Source organism: Gasterosteus aculeatus, chromosome 11 (assembly GCF_964276395.1).
Source record: "Gasterosteus aculeatus chromosome 11, fGasAcu3.hap1.1, whole genome shotgun sequence".
In the NCBI taxonomy this organism is placed as follows: Eukaryota; Metazoa; Chordata; class Actinopteri; order Perciformes; family Gasterosteidae; genus Gasterosteus; species Gasterosteus aculeatus.
The window spans coordinates 4,538,478-4,559,919 of record NC_135699.1 but is presented as its reverse complement, the minus strand read 5'-3'; the positions used below and the strand labels follow the sequence as shown (position 1 = coordinate 4,559,919).

The 21,442-nt window shown below is 44.4% G+C and overlaps 1 protein-coding gene across 4 annotated transcripts; it reads right to left on the bottom strand.

The window, feature by feature from the left end:
• Nucleotides 1–8,354: 8,354 nt before the first annotated feature.
• rgl3b (ral guanine nucleotide dissociation stimulator-like 3b) lies at nt 8,355–20,692 on the bottom strand. 4 transcript variants are annotated; one of them, XM_040191453.2, is made up of 17 exons: nt 20,341–20,692; nt 17,583–17,872; nt 16,906–16,950; nt 16,567–16,766; nt 16,316–16,473; nt 15,982–16,230; nt 15,769–15,872; nt 15,344–15,428; nt 13,589–13,660; nt 12,966–13,052; nt 12,293–12,325; nt 11,849–11,970; nt 11,198–11,287; nt 10,796–10,925; nt 10,275–10,562; nt 9,831–9,945; nt 8,355–9,747 (listed from the first exon to the last, which is right to left on the bottom strand). In XM_040191453.2, the coding sequence occupies exons 1-17, from the start codon at nt 20,362–20,364 to the stop codon at nt 9,608–9,610; spliced, it is 2,232 nt and encodes a 743-aa protein (XP_040047387.2). In that variant the 5' UTR covers nt 20,365–20,692; the 3' UTR covers nt 8,355–9,607. The 4 variants fall into 4 exon arrangements, with proteins under 4 accessions (XP_040047387.2, XP_077940651.1, XP_040047386.2 ...); XM_078084525.1 differs by having other exon boundaries at nt 10,326–10,562; XM_040191452.2 differs by having other exon boundaries at nt 16,316–16,476; nt 20,341–20,682.
• Nucleotides 20,693–21,442: the final 750 nt, after the last annotated feature.

Below are 21,442 nucleotides of genomic sequence, written 5' to 3'. Positions count from 1 at the left end.
GAAATATGTTCTGCGATAATATTGTCATGTTATACAATTCATCCTCAAAACACAGCTGTTGCTTGGCAGATGGAATCAAATGGACGGTAATAAAATGCCATGATGCCATCACAATGCGTAATGACGCGTAATGGCTGATCTTGCGCTCTTAGAAGACGTGGCACATGGAAGGATTGGCGCTGTAGTGCAGCGCCCCATCGGCCTGTTCAAGTGCGGATGGCGCTGCCTCGACTGCACTGGAGGGAGGTTGTTGTTTACTCCTGATAAGGTGAGTGTGTTGTGTGCTGTGCTACATAATGTGGCACAGCTTCCAAACGTGCCTCGACCCCCCTGACGCCGATGTTGGCCCAGACCCCCGATCCCCAATCATTGCCGCCTGTCTCCCATCAGGAGGGGACAGGTCTGGTGTCCCCTTTCCCACCCGGGGCAGACACACTTTGGCGATGGCGCGATAAACGCTTTTTTGCATCCACTTTGACGTCAGACCATTTTTTCTTTATTTCGGCCGGTCCGAGGTTGTGAGGCTGCAGCGTTGCTGTGGTGCCTTTTTGTCATTAGTGATGCCCACACTGTGCCCTCCATAAAGCTTTTCACTTCTCCTTTCCACCTCGCCAATGATCATTTCCGCTTCACACTGAGTGAAGTTACATTTCTTCATTGTTCTCTCAGTGTTTGCCATGATTTCGCAATCGATGAATATTCATTTGTGGGCGTTCCACAGACCATATATGGGCAGCTATGGGCGTGACATGAAGCCGCGCTGCATTTAGAAGTGATTGTGATTTATTAAGGGAAAACTGCGTGCGCACGGTTTTATAAGTCTGAATATTTCTGTGCGTACGCACGTCCTATGTTTCATCCGTACGCCACTTCTGGCACAAATCTTACGCAAGGTTTTATAAATGAGGCCCCTGGACCACGAGACACTAGAATTTGTTTGAGGATCGGAAACATTTACAAATGACAGATTTGAAAAAAAAAAAAATAACATACCAGGAAAGGAGGCACAAAGTCACAAAAATAAAAAATGGCAACAGCGGAAGTGCTGAATTTGAGGCACACAGCCGACGCCACGGGCGTCTAACAGCACTCAACTTCCAACAGTGACGAAAAGCACTGCGCGTGACTTCACTGCGCCGCTGGCAAGCCGCCAATCAACACGTCACATGAAATCGGAGGAAAACAGATAATCAAAACTAATTGCACTCAGTCGTGCGTCGTATTCAGTGGAACTATGTAAATGGCCACATTTCAACACAGAATCTTGGTTTCTCTTTCAACTTGCGTTTTACTGATTGACGTGTTGTCCAAAACAAATACGCACACACAAGAATACACACCAACACCACAATATTTTGTGATTCCTATAACATTTTTTTTCAAGTGTCCTTGCCAGACATCCAATGGCACTATAAGCGCATTCTGCGTGTTAATCACCATTGATTATAGATCATAGCTACGCTCAGACATACATAATGTTAGCAGGACAGCACAGCGTACTTTGTGCCACTTGTTACAATGACCTTGTGTTATTTTGAGACTATTGTACTTCCAGTTTAGTTTTATTGGTGTGATTGCTGGTAACTTGGTACATACGACTACGGGAGCTGCTAATAATACCGACAACTCGGTCTTGTACCTACACGCCTTCATTTTATAAACCAAAAGATACAATATGGACAAAAATATTCAAGTGTTTAATAGTTTTTGACACACACACACACACACACACACACACAGTACTTGTTAGTCCCCTGTGCTTCTGGGAACGGCCCAGTAAGTGTGCGCGTGCTCGCTGCGGGCCATGTGATGTGCGTTGCTGGTTAAGTAGGTCAGTCAGTAAGTCAGGGGGGGCAGGCAGAGCACAAACACGGGATAACTCCATTACCTCATACAGCGGATTAGTGTCAGCGGGCCTTTTCCATCTGTCTCCAGCCGTCCTGCTTCAAGAAGGAGAGCGACGAGGAGTCCGCTTCCTGCACCTCCCCCCACCTCCTCAAACACAGACACACAGACGTACAAGTACCTGTGAGCAATGCCCAGAAACACAACCAAGAGATGGGAGGGGACGACAGACACACGTGCAGGAACCTGGTGAACTCAGTTACAGGTCACGGAGGTCAATGGAATGATAAATGTTACTGGTTTAAACCCTCGCGCCTCACTTTACAAAACGGAAATCTTTCAACCAACTTCAGTCCTGATCCTAATTTCCAGACGTTCAACCCCTTAAATTACACGGTTCATTGTTTAAATGGACAAATTATCAAATTACTTTCTGTGTATTAAATTCTAGATGTTTTTTTGAATAAAATATCTACGGACAACAACACAGATTAAGCTGCAGAGCTGCACATTAGAGCAGCAATACCACGGGTGGAGAGCAGGAACACAGCAGGTAGCAAAGTGCAGTTGGTAAAAAGTTTTGTAACCACCGTCCTACGCATACTCTGCTTTATTGGACTCTTAATGCACAGTAATTTACCAAATAAACAGACTTTATTGCAGAAGACCTGACAGTAGAGATTGAAACTCTACACTTTTACAATGTTTACTGAGGGAACAAACCAAATGCTTAATACTTAAACGGTAATAATAATAATTTATTATTATAGTATACTATATAATAAAGTGATGGATTAATAAATTGAGAATCACGATAACTGGAATTTGCCACCTTGGATTCATTGATGGATCATTGATTACAACCAGTCAACGCAAATCTACTTCTTAATGGTTTCTTATAACTGATCTTCAGGGCATTAGAAAATAATTGATTTACCTTCCATAAAACCCTTAGATTTATACATGACATCACTATAAGCCTTTGTAAAGGGTGCCTTGTTGGAAAGCATTGCAGATGCATAATCACTGTTATGTGCTCTGCCAAAGTCTGCTGGTGAAACCATTATGGTGATGGTGAAACTGAATCCCACCCAAACAATGACGGATCATTCTATCAAAGAAGTGTCCATCTTTCTAACCACGCGCCTGGAACAAACCGCTATGGCGACGTTAGCTGCAGGCGTCTGTGCGGGCACCGTGTCGTCGGGGAAACGCTGGGACGCCCTCAGAGACACAAAGTCACTGCAGTCGCACCAAAAGCTGCACATAAAGGACGGACAGCGAAGAGGCAGTTCTGTGCTACGGACAGCGTTTACACTAAGGGGCCTCCCTGCTGCTCCATCCGTCTTCCACTTACCCAAACACCTGGAGGGAGGGGAGGAGGGAGGGAGGGAGGGGGGCGACCAGCCGGCCCCATGTGAGGGGTTGCTTGCATGCAGTCAACACGATCACCGTAACTGGGGCAAGTCTGCCGGCTGTGTAATGCGCGCACACACACACACACACACACACACACACATCTACGGTTACATGCCGTGTTAAATGTGCCACCTTAAGATCCGCCATAGTTTGTCTGCCTCGCCTGCACAGTGGGAGGAGTTTCCAATGCAACAGGTAGTTTGGACGTAAGAGGGTCCCGCTCACGATGATCGACCGCACACACCAAGTGAACTGTAGAAGGCCCGGCACGTAAAGCACGTCTCACACGGCGACGCCGATGACGCATAGCAGGGCGGACAAGTCCAAACGCTGTGCTGCCGAGTGACAGGCGTCTCCTGCCGAGGGGCACACAGCCGCTACGGGGATGCTCTTTGTTAATGGGGGAGGAGGAGGGCACTTAGTTGCTGTTTATGAACCTTTGATGTTCGCAGGCTTGAATTTGATTCAAGGCGGTCGTCATTCGCCTCCTTTTTCTCAGAAGCTCTAAGCCCTTCAAAAAAGAGCCAACCCGAATTCGTGGCAGGAGGCTGAACAGGCCGCTCTTTATTAATAGCAGCCGCGGTATGAGCGCTTTAGACGTGTTTACGTTGAACTGAGCAAGACTGTGGCTCAACCGAGGCCTCGAGTAGTCTCATGATTGAGGGGAGGGGAGGAGGGTGGGGAAGAGGGGGGGGGGGTGTCAGCTCGTGTCCTGCCTGTTCACGGTTGTTCTTTCCATGAGAAACTAGGTTATCGACAGGTACTTAAACCGGGTAATAATGGCAGCCGTTGTCCGTGGAGTGACAGGCGGAGCAGAGGAACTGGGCGGGTTCTTTGCTGAAAGGGCTACAAAGCTGTGAGAGACAGAAGGGGGGGGGGCAGAGAGCATGTTGCCGGTGACTGAAACACGTCAACGGGTGACTCACGCTGGAGGAGGCTAAAGTCTCCATTCACACACACACACACACACACACACACTCGCTCTAACCATCACCCATAAAGGCAACGCATATGACGGGCCGTGCGTCTAAAAACAGACGGGCCGCGATGCTGAAGAAAAGCAGAGAGAACGGGACAGTGATTAAGCTCTCCTCCAAAGGAGTGAGGAAACAATGGCGTTTGTCTGGATTGGGGACGCACCTCAGAGACGAGTGAAACCGGTCGCCTCGGAAAACTGGATAAACATGTACTGCCAAGTACCGTTACTAGCAAATACATGACCTCTAGTCTCCTTGATTCATTGCTTCCGTATATTATAATGAACAAATCAAACAAACAAAGGGAGAGAAAGCCACTGCACGAGGTGCCGTTTGTGACACACTGTACTTTTAATATGCTGACAAGAAATAAAACGTCAGGCAGACATTTTTGGGGAATACTGTAAAAAAGGTATGCAAGGCCTCAGCCGCTGGACGGCTCTGAATCCTGGACCTTCTTGCTGTGAGGCCACAGCGCTAACCACCGCGCCACGCGCCGCCCCTCAGCCAGATGCAGCCAGATGCCGAATCTCAGATCACAGTTCATAAGGGCGGGCGAGGCGTTGCGATCCCATGAGTAACGAGAACACGCAGAGAGAAGCAGCAGCATCTCATTAGAAGTGATGTAAATGTAGAAGTAGCGTGACTACAATCTCAGAATAGAGCAACATAAATGCCCCCGGCTCGAGACGGGAGATAAATGCCAACGCTATTCTTCCGGTGGGCCTTACATTTGTTTCAGCGGGTTCCAAAACATCTGCAGGTCTGGTTTAAACGGGCGTGGAAGAGCATGAACGTCTGCATCGCTTTGGGGGGGGGGGGGGGGGGGGTCGTATTTAGCCCGTCATGCATTATGCATGAGTCTGTGCGCATATGGCACACACAATCTGCACCCTGCCAAGAACATCAAGGGGTGTCATGGTGATTCAATGTTTGTGTACATAATGTGGTGTGATTCTCTGTGTGTGTGTGTGTTCTCTTCTGAGAGCGGGGAACAAGGTTTATCAACAGTGTGCAGAGTCTGTAACAGCGTTTACAGCCACTGGAACAATGAAAAACCCTCACTGACACACACACGCACACACGATGTCGCACGTACACGTAAGCTGCCAACACATGCTGTCCTTTCTCGGACTCGCAGCTGTAAAGCAAGCCGAATGCCTTTCTTCCCAGAGAAGGGGGGGGGGGGGGGGGGGGGTCAGATATCAGAGGAAGCTGTTGCCTAACATCCACGTGTGCGATCGGCGTTGTTACGAAACAACCACCACATTACAACAGAGGTGTGTTAAAAAGGTGAAGACAAGTCCTCTGCTTACACAAGTCCGGACGTCAGACCGGTGGCAGAATAAACAAAAACAATCAAAAGGGCCGTGACCTCCCGTAGAAGAGCGAATGCCACGTGACGCGTCCTCACGCCCCGTTGATGCTACATTTAGGAAAGCAAGCGTCCCCCGACTTCCTAAAACCCTCTCGGAGGTTCAAAAGAGGTGAAGGCCGTCCGTTATATTGACGACCAAACTCCTCGTCTCATCAATCCTCTTTAGAGGCTCCGCACCGATTTCCTGGGCAGATCCAGATAAGGCCTTGAACGTCTCGCTCAAGGCTACAGGGGGAGGCAGTGATACCATGTGCACTTCCGTGGCTATGCGCAGTGCGCACACGCTCACACACACACACACACACACACACACACACACACACACACACACACACACACACAATCAAACTCATGGCCGGACATCACAGGCATACATAATACATAAGAAAGTATGAGACGAGGGGCAGTGTCCCATTTCTCCTTGAGAACTGCTGACCTGAGCACCCGCCCCATCTCGCTCACACACACACAGCAAGTTACAACCTAATGATTTCAAACCCACATCCATGTGCTGAGTGTGCACGCACTGCAGCAAAGTGCGCAGAGTGGGTCGGTGGGTCGGTAGCGCTGCAGACTCTCTGTGGGTCTGTGGATCCTCTCATCAGGTGAGCAGCGGTTGGATTTCTTCCATGAAAATGTGATTAAAGGTGTCTATTTGTAAATGACACCGGTGAATAAATCAAACCCGAAGCAAAGCTGACGTCACAGACGCGTCGGGCCGGATGGGGGCCCGAGGGTCTCGGCGTGGTTGGGTGTTCGCATTGACGCAAGCAGCTGGCAGCGCGCGCCATCACTGGTAACGTGCTACCGCTCCCACGTGGCGTCCCCACGCCGATGCAGGTAGGCGTCGAGTCAGCGCACCTGCGGCCGAGCGGGCGGATCTCTGACGCCATCTTGTGGCGACATTCACCCTCACTTTCTATATATTTTAGGCGCTTTACTTTACAATGAGCTGCGTTCGCTTAGTTAGAGGCGGCTGGGGGGGGTCCTACCGTCCGTGTCCTCGGGACATCGTTGGGTCTTCCCAGGCGAGGAGAGTGTTTATTCGGCCGCCTATGGAAACTGTTTAGGCCACAAACCGCCGTCTACAGCAGGGCCGGGTTCATGCAGGCCCGAGCCCCCTCACCTGTAAAAGCTAAACGGAACGGAGCCTATTTATAGACGCGTGACCATCGGACCAATGAGCGAACAGTTTGCTCGCGCGCGGCGTTCGTTCACAATATTAAGTCTGGCGGAGGCACATTGCGTCACATTTAATGCACCAGTGGCAACTGGCCAAAAGAGGGCTCCTTCAGCCCTTCTGTTTTCCATTTAAAAAAAAGAAGATAATATTACATTTTTTTAAATGTCAATATTTGTGTTTTTAAAATATGGAATGCCCAGTTGTGTTTGTAAAATATGATACCAGTGCAAAATATATGCCTTTCCTGCGTGCAATTAGGGCAACCATGTACAATGTGCTGAAACACCACAAGTTTCTTTGCACATAAGATACGTGGAAAAAGTAAAACAAGCAATGTATGCATTTAGAAAGAGTTCTTTTTTAAAATAATTAATAATAATAATAATATTGAACAAATAGTCATTTGACATTTTGTTGATAGTTTGATATTTTCACTGCATGTATAAATCCACGTGTAAATTCATGTAAACCAACGTCAAATTGATTCAGTGTGTTTATGTGGGTTAGGGTTTGACGAAGTGACAAAGCCTGAAAAGAATTCAGCCCAAGAGAGAAGGTCACGTCCAAGTTGGGTCCTCATTGGATTGGACACAGACATATCTGGTGATATTACATACATTATTTTTATTAAAAAATAAATAAATTAGCAGTGTCCAAAAACGTAGTTTGTTGACTGAGGGCAACAGTATGCCATAGAGGTTCCATATAAGTCCCATGACTTTAGCTGTCTAAGACTTCAACAGCAGGATCGAGGCCCTGATGCAAGACGCGCGACGGCCAGCAGGGATCATTGACGACACGTGGAACAGAAAACAAAACCTTGATATATAATATCAATAGTCTGATTGAAACAGGATTTCTACACAAGATAACAGATTATTTACTCATAATAGATTCGACCCTCCAAGAACAGGGTAGACTCGCTAAAAATATAGTAAGGAGCTGGAGGAAGTTCGCTTTTGTATTCTAAATAATATATATCCTTGTTATTCAAATGTGTAGATTGTTGGTGACGTATTTATTATTTGTGTTCTCTTGAATGGTTAAGTACGGTGGTTTCACATCTTAATATCTTCAGACTACTAGTTTTTTTTCAATTCATAAAAAAACAAATGTAAAGCTGTTTATTAATCAAATAGACATGAAATATCAAATACAACTTAGCAAATCCATTAAAAAAAAAAAGTTGAAAGATGCCGTGAAGTGATCAAAAAATCCAGAAAAAGCATCTAAATGAATCTTAATTTTCCAACTATATTACCAGTTTTTTTTTAACAATATCTTCAATGCATTTTATTTTAAATTGTATTTCATCATTTAATAATTTCAGGTCTGTTACAAATTGTGTTGGCATTTGGGAGAAAAAAATAAATAACATGAGCTCTCATATGACAAAAAACCCAATGTCAACATAACATAACATAACATACAGAAAAAAACTTCTTGTCACAACACTGATGCTAACATAATTTGATATTGCACGATGGAAACGCTTAACCTCTGACAGGCTACATTGAGCTTCATGGCAGAAACCAGTCAAATAGGACGGAAAAGGTTATTAAACCATTTATTTCACTTTGTTTTACAACTGTGACAGTTAATTCCTTGATCATAAGTTTGATTAAGAGCAATAAAAGACCGTTTTTAACACTTTCAACGCCCCAGATCTGCATGAGCTAATTAGGAAGAGGAGGTCAATGTGACGTCTGTTTCTTTACGCTGCGCCTTTCAGCGAGGCTCCGTGACAGCGTCCGTTTGACGTGCACCTCTTCCTCTTTGCAAGCGCCGGCTGTCTGAACGTGATCCTATCTGCCGTCTCAGCAGAGAGTCAGTTCACGTCATTGAAATGATCACATCTAAACTTTAAAATTACATCCAGGAGTTACAAGTCTAAACCATATTTGTTTAATACAATTTCAGTAATAAAACATAAACAACAAGCATTCTTGCAATTTTAAATATGTCATTAACATTTAAAATATCCTCAGAATATAAGGCTTCTCTAAAATGATTTTACCACCACTGATCAGTTGAATCAAATGAAGGTGCAGTCCAAATGAACCACAGTATATATTATTATTATTTTTTCTAGACTCTGTTCACCCCTTATTGTTGTGCTATCTAGAGACATCTGAACATCCCGTCTCGTCCATCAAAAGTCTCTGCTGCTGCTGCCGCCGCCATGGTAACGCCGACACAGGAATGCCACCCGTCCAGTCGGGGCTGCTCGCCTCACACGAGGATCACGCCGTTGGCAGCGTCCCCTCCCACTTCCAAGATGGCACGCTTCACCTCCAGAGTGGCTGGCAGTCAGGCCCAGGAGTTCATTACCGTTGGCGTTTTTTTTTATTTTTAACACACAGGTTATTATTGGCGCCCAGCTGCATCGGCAGACATTTCTCAGCGTTCATGTTAGGTCACCGAAGCAGACACGCGTTGACATCTAGCAGCGCTATGCACTTAAAGGCATTTGGGAACATATTTCTGGGGGAGGGGGGCGGAGGGGGATCACGCAATGGGTTGACTTTTTTTAGGATTCCTACCAGGTCATGCCAATGGTCTGATCCAGATGTTTCTCCAAGCATCCATTTTCTGTTGAGGTGAACTTTCTTCTTAAAGTGCATTTGCGTTATCTTACCATAAAAAACATCACATTTTTACCTCTTCGGTATCCCAATGAACAAAGATGAACCATCTTGGAGAAGGCTCTTTTCTTCCATAAAAGGGACCATTAAAACAAAGACCATTCTTCAAGGAGAGTCCCATCAGCTCAGTTCATCTTCCAGGATCGGTAGCCTAGAGGTGCTACTTTGCGTACCGCCCCAGACTGGACGTGGCCCTCAGCGGTTTCTTCTGGCCTTTATGGAACTTCCGCAAAACAAAGTCAAAGTTGGCCAGCGTGGACATGGCATAGAACACGTTGGCTTTGTCGGGTATGAGCAACTCTGGAAACAGAAAAGGAGAAATGGTGAGTTTTTCCAAACTTAAAGGGATTCTTCTGATCGTGCAGTGATTGTGACCCACTGACCTCGTTCCGTAGAGATGACCTGAGTCAGAGTGAAGTCCTGCCAGTTCATGTGCTCAAGGTGATGCTTCTCCAGCGCTCTTACGATCACCTGCGCAGTTTTGTCCTGACTGGTCAACTATAAGAGACAAAGAATAACAATAAAGAGCCATTAAAAACAGACGGCAGTGACATTTTTGCTTGTGAAAGTCAGTCTCAACATGTTCCATAGTCAAAGTATTTTGCAATTTGCATGTTAACTACTCAGTTATTTTTTTATATATTTGATACATTTTAATATATATTTTGAAAAGTCAGTGGCAGACCTATTGCAAGTCTTTTCAGGAAAAGTACATATAGAAGTCTAAAGTAAACATGAAATTAAAAATAAGATAAAATCTTGATCTATGAATATAAAAACAACAAAAAGTGTTGAAGACCCTATGTTTTGAAATCCATACAACTCACCAGGATGCTTTTGTACATGTTGCCGTTGTTGTGGCCCAGGTCCACGCTTACCCGGACGATGCAGGAGTCAGCCACCTGACGGTTGTACACGGGCAGCGAGGTCATGGACGCCGAGCGCTTGTGGTGGGAGGAGGCGGAGGCGGAGGCGGAGGAGGAAGAGGAGGAGGAAGAGCTGGAAGTATTGGGGGAGTCTGGGGAGGAGGCGGCGGAGCAGGAGGGGGACGATGCCGAGAAGGACGAGGGGGAGCAGAAGGCTTCGGACACATTGTTGCAAGAGCTGTGGAAGCACTGCAGAGAAGACGGGGGGGACGGGGAAGGGAGGAGGTGAGACAGCGTGAGACAACCCCTCATCCACCACCAAATGCTTCTTTTACTTCTAGGAAAAAGAGAAGAATAAACAAGTCCCTGTGAAGAGTAAATAATAGGACGTTGTGCCGAACACGAACGCCCTTTAGGACGAAGGCACCGTGTGAGCTCATCCGAGGACACGAGTGTAGACAGCAAACAAAGAGGCGGTTTACCTGCACGCTGATGGAGCAGGCCGCGTTAAGGGAGGACAGATCCTCCGTCTCGGATCCGCTGGATCCAGAGGACGAAACGCTGATCTCGTCCGCACAGACTTTTTTAGGTCCATCGCTCACCGTCAGAAGACTGAGGACAAAAAAAGTTCTGCGTGAGCTTTCGTCAGGGACAGAACTCATTTTGTGACGAGGATAACAGCGTTTGATACGCAATCATATCATCGACGTCTTGTGTATTCACACTGCACACAACAAGCTACACTCGGAACAATGTATTCCCTCCATGTTGTGGCAATGCAAATGTGTCGCTTGTGTGTGTGTGTGTGTGTGTGTGTGTGTGTGTGTGTGTGTGTTGTGGGGGTGGGTTTGAATATGAAAATGCAACTACAGCACTGCACTCACGAGGAGAGCTTCTTTGAGAGAGCGCGGTGGCTCCAGGGAGTCGGAGAACACAAGTCCAAGGGAGGCTCCAGCTGTTTGGACAGTTCGTAGCTGGAAGACAAACGGAGTTGATTTTTTTGCATAATAATAACTGTGGCAATGATTATTGTATCAATGACTTTTTGGGATATGTTTGAGATATATCTGTATATATATATAAAAAAGAATCTTTTTAAGGTGAACATTAGCGAGATATACATATATACGCACATATACGTCAACACAACTTTAACCCTAATGTGCACTTTCCAAAGATTATTTTCACACACATCTCAAACATTTATAGTGTTTACAGACTAGTTGTGGTCACTGTCCAACTGTTTTATCAAAGTAATTATTTATAATTTCATATAATTATTTATATAATTTCAAATTTGCCTTCATGATGAGTCATTCTTGCAAGTATTAGTAGTAGATTTACCTGATTTATGACTATATTTATATGTATATATATACATATATATATATATATATATACACACACACGGCTCCGACAAATGAAGAATTTTTACGACGCACGCTTGCCAGTTATTGGGCTTGCTGAAGCCTTTTTTCAGCTCGCCATCGGGTCGCCGGCACGTCGTGTGGAGGTGGAAATGAAAAACGTCTCACCTCTCCTGGTCGCTGAGCAGCTTGTGTCCCCGCAGCCAGGCAGCGATTCCGGGGCTGTGGGGCAGGTTGTACTGGGAGCAGCAGGCCTGAAGCACACTGATCTGTGACAGAACCTCAAACTCCTGTAGAGAGAGAGAGATGAACAGCGTTAAAAGATGTCCTGACCTCCGACACCTGGTTCACATGGCCTGTAGCCAGAAGGATGTAGCAAAGCAAAGATGTACGAAAGCGTTTCTGAACGACAAACATAATCGTCCAAAAAGGTCTTCAGCTTTCAGCATGTGATATGGCCGAGAACGATGAGCCTCTCTTACTTTGGCGATGTAAATATACTGCACCATCACATGGTGCTAACGGAACGTTACTTGGACACATTTGTACTTTTTTGAATACTATGGAAAAAAGTGGAATGCAGGAAAGATGACGCAAAGAGGAACCACTTACCTTCCTCCTCTTCTCAAAGTTTATGAGGCCGCCCTGTAAAACGAGACACATTGATTTATCGGATTTATCAATGATTGATTGGATCAGAAAAATGAATAAAGGCTACAGTAGCACTTTTTTATCCAACAACCGCCTAATTTAGTATTTATAGGCAGTAGGGTTAGGGTTAGTAAATGGTTACACACTATTACACATTGCTGTGTTGCTTAAGGTAGACAAAGAACATTTATTTTATGTTTACAACCCATGTGAATCATCCATAACTGGTAAATTCGGTTTTATCTCATTACAATTATAATGCAATATCAATATTACATGAAATTTATGGATCGTTTGTGGGGGTCACAAACACAAACAAGACACTGAAAGCTAAATCAAGCTAGCTGGCTACTAAACAAGTCGGTAACTGAACGATGGGTTGAAGATGTCCTCAACTAAACTTCGGTAGCTTAGCGGAGCTCAATAGCTGACATCTCCCCTTTTCAATTTATCATATTTGTTGCATATATATAATGCAATGTATAAAGTAATCGTAGGAAAACAGACAGACAGCTAGCAAAATACTGTGTATTTTCAAATACTTCTTACAGATCCTGAAAAGGGGGTTGAAAGTACAATTGCGGTCATATTTGCTGAACCATTATCATAGTGAAGCCAAGGTTACGTGACGTACCCGCACTGTGTCGGGGTGCGCGGTGTCCAGCATGTTGAAGACGGACAGATATGTCCCCAGGTATGGAACCACCCCGCTGCAGGTGCTCTGCAGAGACATGCGAGCCCATTAGGGTCACAGCAGAAGTTTCCTCTGCGCTGCGTCTGGTTATTTGTGTTTCATGAATCCAGTCATATGCTCTTTCTCTTTTTTTTGAATGTCATTCACTCACGAGAAGTCCCGGTTGCCTGCCATGTGGGCTCATGTTGCAGCCCAGGAGAATGTGTGTATAAAATTTCCCGCGGTATATTATTACTGTCCTATAATCCTGGTGATGTGGGGACCATCTGAGACTTGTTCAACACACGGCGAGGGCTAAAGATAGGTTTGTGTGTCTGCCATGCCAGAGACACTCCGCCCTCACTTAGGGAATAATGCCCCCCAGGGGCTTAAACAGTAGCACGATAAGGAATATTTCATATGTCTTTTTTAAACGAAACCTTGCCTCGAGTTGAAAATTAAAAACTTTGTCAAATACTTCTGCCGTGAAACAGCACATTCGTAATAGTGACAGATAAGGAAGGATGCTTCTCATATGAGGCACCAGACATCGCCCACTTTTCTCCTCATGAGGGACGGCTTACCATCTGTCTTTGGATCGGACACCGCTTGGATGTCTTTGGCGAGGTTTTATCCACGTTTGCTTGGCCCCCGTCCTGTAGAAGTAGGTCAGACAGAGCTATATTCAGTTACGGTCCATATGACTAAACTAAGAATCAAACATTTGCATGTATGCACAGGGGCCTGTAAGAGGTGGGCTTTACATTAAGTTTACTGTCAATCTGTAAACTGGCTTATGAAGCAAGTTCTTCACTATAGGAGATATTACACATTAACTTGGATATCCTGTTTAATCGTTATCTCAGGAATGGGCGGGAGGCCACAACCAAGCCTTCTCTCACGCCTTTGTTAGTAATACCTTTCAAAAAACAGCAATTAGGCTTTAAGTAAATGTGTGGGTTGTTTTCAACATGAGAAAAAGCCTACCCCTCCCAAAAAACATCTGAATATAACCTCATAGAAAAGTGAAATGGAGGATAAGTCAACAAGGTCTGTAGAATGATTTCCCAGGGAATGAAATTCTTATCGATGGTTCTTGTAAAATAGTAAACACCAGTGAATCTTGCGCGGCTGTTATGTGCGGAGAATACAGGTCGATATATTGACTTAAAGCCCTTTCACTGAAACTAGAAACAAGTGGCCACTGACACAATCACCTAACGGAGGCTTCATAAAAGAAAGGAGGGAACATGGTACGCTTGAGGCCCTGGCTTCTCATCATCACTGTCAAACATTTCTATAAATAAATAACAAACTGTGTGAGAAAAGAAAACATCCAGGTGCTTAAGAGAAAAATGTATTAGCATAACATATCATTTTAATATAGAAAACATTAAATGTTATGTGACATTTATACAATAAATAAATGTACAATTCCCTGCTGTGTTACCTTCCAAAAAATGGATGTTACTAATTCTAAAGTTATTTTTTAAAATTATGTGAAATAGGTTTTCCTATTATAATCCAATTACTCGACTTTATAGCTGGATAATATTTGATTGCAACTGAAATGCAATTATCAGTTGAGGACGCCTCTTCAGGTAGATTAGCTAGCTAAGTAGCTAAACTTGAAGGGAATCTTAGACAATTAGAAGCATCCTCCTATCATAATCAAAATCAAGTCAAATCATTTAAGCGTAGCAGATCATTTTTTGCTTGTTGTAGGTTGGGTTGTTTGCAACTATATTAGCTTACTTTACTTTTTAGCTGGCTAACATTGGCTTGCTAATCGACAGGTTATTGTGGATAAAGTGCCAAAAACAAGTAGGTTAGCAAGCGTAGTAGGTAAGTAGCATAACTTTAAGAGCAACTCTAATTGCTCAGATCTTTATTGAAGCATCCTGCAGTCAAAATGAAACTACCTTAATAAAACTAATAATAGCAAATAATAGCTTGTTTAGCTAACATTACCGTTGTTGTGGATGGAGTGTTGGCGAGTAAGTTAGCTTCCTCTGCTTTATAAATTAACTAATTACTACCAAAAAGCATTAGAGCGTTGCTGTGTAGTAAATAAGCAGTATAGTCCATATAATTCACAAGTATATACAATTATAAATGATGAATTGGTATGAATATCAATATTTTGAGAACAGTTCTGAACTAGACGCCTTGATTTTATTACAGCTTATTTTTTGACTCACTTATGTGAAATTCATAAATTCATTCATTTATGGCCACATAGGTGGCCATAAATAACCCAATTACAAAGGGGTTATTCATGCCCATGTGAGCACAGTGACTGTTAGCACTGGAGTACCCTAGTCAGTTTTCCTTCTCACCTCCACCAGGAGCTCTCTGTTGGTCAGAACACAGTTCTCATCGGGGAAGGTTTGCCAGAGGTTATCAAACACGGCTATGCTATCCCTACAACAAGAGCAGAGGCAATATGTAGTAAATATGTAGCAGCTTAGTGAAGAAACAGGTACTTTAATAATCAACTATTATACAGCAGTGGTTGGTCCTCGGCCAGCTGTTTACACCACAAAGAGAACAACATGAAGTTATGCTTCGGTTACGCTTGACATTATAATGGCTTACTACGTGTCCATCACCCAATGTCAGCAAAACTTGCTCAGCAAAACTTGCTTAGCAACTTCAAATTGCCCTTGATGAGGGTTCAAAGTCTGCATTGAAAGCAAGAATATGAACGTAACCATAGAGACGGACAAAAGTTGCCTGTGAAATGGCCGTTATTCAACCCTACCTGCTGACAGCAGCCCAGGTCTTCCTCAGCCTGTAAACTGCGTTAGACTGAAGGGCCGACAGGATCGCCTTGAGAGAGGAGAAGTTCTTCAACCGACGACAATCCTGCAGAGGAAGCAACTTGCATTCAGAGGATTCACTTCAAATCCAATAATAATAGTACTCTTGCTTTGTGTTTATCATCATTCTCCTTCTATAAAGGATTCAGACTGACCTGGGCTACACAGATCCACTTCTCTATGATGCGAGCCCTGTGAGCGGGTGTAGTGGGAGGCCGGCGGGAGGAGGTGGGGCTGGAGGTTGCGTCTGCCGGCTGGCAGAGAAGGGACATGGTGACCTGCTTGGTGACGTCGTTGAATTGTGTAACGGTGGCTCGTATGGTTGGCGACATGTTTTCCTTCTTGTCTCTTTTTGACCACACACAGCCCAGACACTGGTATGGCATCACTTTGACAAACAGAGCCTAAAACGGCATGAAACCCAGTTAGCTGCCTTAAATCATCCATGTTAAACAATAGACATTTTGAACAATAGATTCTACCACGTACAGAGTCCTTTCGGGTAAGCTGTTCAGCAATGGCTAATGCAGGGAAATCCAAGATGCCTCCTGGATCATGAGAGACTTCCAATCCTGAATCCTCATCATCAGTAACCTCCTCATCTTGCTCCATGTCTTGCTGTGCAGGACGGACATTTTTCTCAACTTCTGCTGATAAAACACAGATCAAGAAAAGGATTAGGCTGTTTTTTTGCAGAACAACTTGACACAATGGCACGTTGGCCTCATAAGTAGGGTCACCTTCTATCTGTAACCTCTTGAGCAGTTCCTCAGCTTGCCCAGCCAAGGAGCTAAAGTTGGGCTGACTGCGCATATTGTTGTAAACTGCGGAGCTGATCCTAAGGTGGTCCAACAGCAGCCTGAGTGCCGGGTGCAAAGGAGGATCCCTGAAGTCCTCACAGTAGTCATCCAACCATGTCTGGACAAAGGCCAACAGAGGGCTGAGGAGGCAGCAGAAGAATTATTACAGTGTAACTTTTCAAACAAATCTGTAATCCCAGAGTGACATATTCATAATAATAACAATATCAAATGGATATGGGCTCAAGGGTACTCTTAACTCAAATGGCCTCTACATACCTCGTGTAGGATTTACTGTTGTCCAGATCGGAGACAATGTTGTCTCTATTTGGAGAAGAAGAAAAAAATGTTTTAAAGAATTATTGGAGTCATCGTGAGCCTGATCCCAATACATGCAAACCACAGTCTAAAACTGCTGTGTGCATAATTATTGTTGTTGAAAGCCGCAGAATAATGACTACCTGCAAGGTGCTTATTACAACTTCAAAGCAGGCAAGAGATGGTTGCCTTGTCAGGGAAACAATGTATAAAAAGATCCAGATGCATGTGCAACAAACCCAAGTCATTTTCCCAGACTCGAGCACAACGGGGAAGGCTGTTCACCACGTTTGAAAAGGAGTCTGAACTCTCTGAGCAGGGAACAAAATCAGAGAAGGAGGCTAAGCTATGCTAAACTGCTAGCATTTGGTAGTGAGTAAAAGATGAATGGTAGAGCAACTGACAAAGAGTGATGGTAAATTCCAAATTTTAATGAGGGATAATTGACATGAAATGTCTCATCTGGCTATTAAAGCCATAATAAGACATTTTGGGAAATACGCATATTCGCTTCCTTTAAGGGTATTAAACCCCTAACCCCAAAACAATGGATACTCCGCTGCATACAATTGCTATCAACCTCTTTATCTCACTCTCGGCAAGTGTATTTTCCACAAAGACCAAAAGGGTAATGGTACCTCTGGAACAGGAGCTCTATAAGCTTCGAGGTACCGGTGAAGGTTCTGTACGTGGAAAGGAAGATCCTGCTGTAGTCCTGCTCCTGAGTGCCGGGGCCGAGGAGGTGGTTTACCAGGAGCTCAAGGGTAGCCGCCTTCAGACGCCGCACCTTGCAGGTTCGGTACTGCACGAAGGCGCAGCACGCACTCTCCTCACTGGGGTCGGGGGAGGAAGGGACGGGCTCCCGGAGCAGGGTGACCCCATATACCGCGCCGTCCTCAAACTCCTCTCCCCACTCCTGCACTGGGTTCTGGGAATGGCAGAGGTGAGAAATAAAGGTGTGCGGCTGTCAATCAATGCCCTGTTTGTGTCCTAAAATGATACATATATATCATATATATATCATACATATATATTTATACCTGGGATTGTTATCGGTCAAAACAGTCGGGTCAAAGGTTGTGCCGTAAGACGTTGGAGAAACAGCGAGGTAAGCCAACACAAACAAGTGACATGTTATCCCACTGAGACACACTAAGCCCATGTGAGCTATAATGATTAACCACCATCCAGGGCCTACAACGACTGCCCCTAAAACATTTTAGTGTCTGATGAATCCATAATAATCATCAGATACAAATTACCCTGCTACACGGAGATTTTCCCCGAAGTATACAGAACTACTGAAAGGTTCCATGGAATGGAACGCCCAAGCGAAAATACCTCGACAAAAGCAAGTGTCAGCAAGTTCCTTTCGACGTCAATTGTCCTCTAATTAAAAAAGGGAGCCTCGGAGGATTGTATAGGGTGCAGGAACAGAAAGTGTCGCGCCATTCTTTCAGACAAACTGTGTTTGATCCCAGCGAGAGCTGTCAATCAGTGTTGGAGCAGTGGCTCCTCCAGAATGCTGAGCAGCACTTAACACGAGAGGGGAGGGGTGGCCAGGGGGTCACCAAGTGCCTCGTTCAGGCGCCCGGATTATAGGATGTATACCGCCCCGACAGCTGTGACACATAGTTTGTGGAGACTGAACACCAGCTGCATCATTATGTGTCACTGCTGACAAAGCAAGCAAGGAAACACAATTGAAACGTGTCTCTTTCAAATGTGTTTGTCTTGACCTTTGATCAAAACAAAATTAAAGGGGAACTAGATATGGACTCAAGCTTAAAAAGATGTCTATAGGTGCCATTTTTACCATCATTAAATCAATTTTGAGAATTGTAGTCCCCCCCCTCCCCTGCCCCCACATTTGTAAGGTAGGAAGCCATTTTTTGAGTTCAATATCTTCCAACATGTTTCTCCTCCAGTAGAGGTTGGTAGGGGCACAGACAAAATGCTGCACAACGTATGTGTGAGTGATTGAAACGCACAAGCAGACGTAATACTTAATCCTTTCTGACCCATTTCAGGGGCACTTGAAATATTGTAAATAAGTCAAGGTCATATTTCTTGCCATGTCGAAACAGCGATTCGGACTGATTCCTAGAAACATGAATACGTCTGTGAAAGCGGTTGTTACATGCCTCAAAATACTGAACCCTGGAGAACCTTTTCCTTGTTTTTCATGTGTGTAAAAATGGTGATAGTCCGAGTGACAAAATTGCAATTCTCTAAATTCTGCCGAAAATATTTTTGTATTTTCCCATCTCAAACAGCACATACGGTTTGAAAATAAATGTACGACGCAAAGAAAAAAACGTATCTGATTTGATTGTCTCTCAGCCTGCCTGGACCACGTCTTTAAAACCTTTAAATCCCAAAGCGCTTAAAAGAGGTTACCCCGATGACATCACCGTGACATCATCTGGGCTGTATTTCCTCACTGGTGTTTTCACAACAACTAATCGAAACTAAATGAGTGAAATCAGTTTGGGTGCCTTTAAATGCTGTATGCGTCATAACATAATAATACCTGGAGTCAATGACGCGCTCACATGACTCCAGTAATTAACATCCAAATAATTCACAGAAAATATACATAACCTGGAGTGAAACAAGTGGATGTGAACCATATATATTTTGAGCTGTTACATCTGAATTATTCCATAAGATTAAACACCTCCTGGGCAATATGTGCAAGCTGTTAATACTGAGAAGGAGATGAGAGAAGCTCCTTGCACTAACAACGGTTATGTAAAGTCTGTCATCCTGATGTGAGGATTGAGTCCTCACACGTAAATGATTCAATTACTTTGAGCAAGGAGAAAAGTGTCTGCCGGTGCCGACCGGTATCACACAAGAGCTTGTTTGTTAGCAACACAGATGTGTAACTGTGCATTGTGTCTAGCGATGGCGGTACCAAGCGCTACTGGTAGCCAACTCTAAAATCTGAAAACATACCAAAGGAGATGTGGTTTGCCTCTGCAGCATTCATGACAGCAAATATTATTGCAAACCTGAGAATTGAACTGAGGATATTTGTGTTGTTGATGTGCACCAGATTACTTCAAGTTTGTCTTAATGTAATGATCATGCATGAGAGGAGCAAACTGAGGTTAGACCTTCAGCAGCTGGAGGGCAACCAGCTGATTCCCACTCAAATTGAATTGAATGATATTAGAAATTGAAAATGGGTATTTAAACATGAAGAGTAGGATTCAACGGTCAGACTTCATATATTAAATCACAAAATTTGCCTCTATTCCATTACAGAGAGACGACTTCCATGAACACCTGATGAACACCTGAGCAGCCACGATTGGCTCTAAAGAAATCTCTCCTATTTAACTGTTTTCATTTCTTGATCACTTTATTCACATCTGGCATTTGTCTCACCATTGTCAGCTCCCATTTTCCCATCTCGTCCGGTCGCTCAAGGTGCGCTGCTTTCCATCTCGGCACGAAGAGTTGGACTGAAAAAAAATAAACTCCTTCACCTCGAAAAACAGTTTATGGCTGCATCTTGAAATCACAAAAGCCGTTTTGGGGTGTCCTGGAATAAACTACATTCTGTATTCCGATCCTAAAAGAAGACGTTTGCTGCAAAGAGATCGCTACATTGTCACGCGCGCATAGAAAAGTGCGGCGCTGGATCCCACGAGACGCGTCCTGTGTCCCAGGTGTGAACTCCTCCGACAGGTTTGCGCTCCTTCCTGCTGGCCGAGGACACGCCGAGTGAAACCCACCAGGCTTCATGTCGGGAGGCGGATCTCCGCTGCGGGAGGCGCCAGAGGAGGCGTCAGAGGGGGCGTCAGAGGGGGCGTGATAGGAGGCGTCAGAGGGGGCGTGATAGGAGGCGTCAGAGGAGGCATCAGAGGGGGCGTGATAGGAGGCATCAGAGGGGGCGTGATAGGAGGCGTGAGGAATGAATATTGTATCTAACAATACAATATAAATATATATGTATATGTGTGTACAACAGCGACATTGTACAAGCGATGAAAGTGCAGACATGGCTATAGTGCAGTGAGACTGTAAAAAGCCACCGCAAGTGTGACAATATACTGTAGTTTGATTTAGCAACTTAAGTCTTAAGTCTAAGATAAGTCTTTTTTTTAGAAGCTGAAAAATTCAGGGTATTTTTAAGTATTAAGTGGCGTAGGAAAAAAGGATTTTCATGCATCTAAACAAACATTTAAAAAAAAACTTGAGACAAACCAGCAGTGCAAAAATGCTGTCTCATTTCCGGGCTTTTCAGACTCATTCCTGAAGCACCGTGTTTTGTGTCAGGTGTCAAAGCTGCTGGGAATGTACAGAGTAGGATGAGATGATTCTACCCTCATATTTGCATGTTATAAGAATAGAGCAAGCAGCAGCCATTTATCTTAGCTTAGCATAAAGCACGGAGGCAGTTAGTGACATTTGAGAGGTAGGCTCTTTGCAAACCACTCGTTTCTCTATTTAAACATATTATTACAAAACAGATATGTTTATCACC

Bases quoted from the DNA above. Each gene is read 5' to 3' on its own strand.
- rgl3b (XM_040191452.2), bottom strand. From the start codon at position 20,364: ATGGGAAAATGGGAGCTGACAATG. The intron at 17,873-20,340 runs GTGAGACAAATG...TGCCATTCCCAG, and splicing joins GAAAATGGGAGCTGACAATG to AACCCAGTGCAGGAGTGGGG. The intron at 11,288-11,848 runs GTGAGACGTTTT...TTTGTCTTCCAG, and splicing joins CTGCTCAGCGACCAGGAGAG to CTACGAACTGTCCAAACAGC.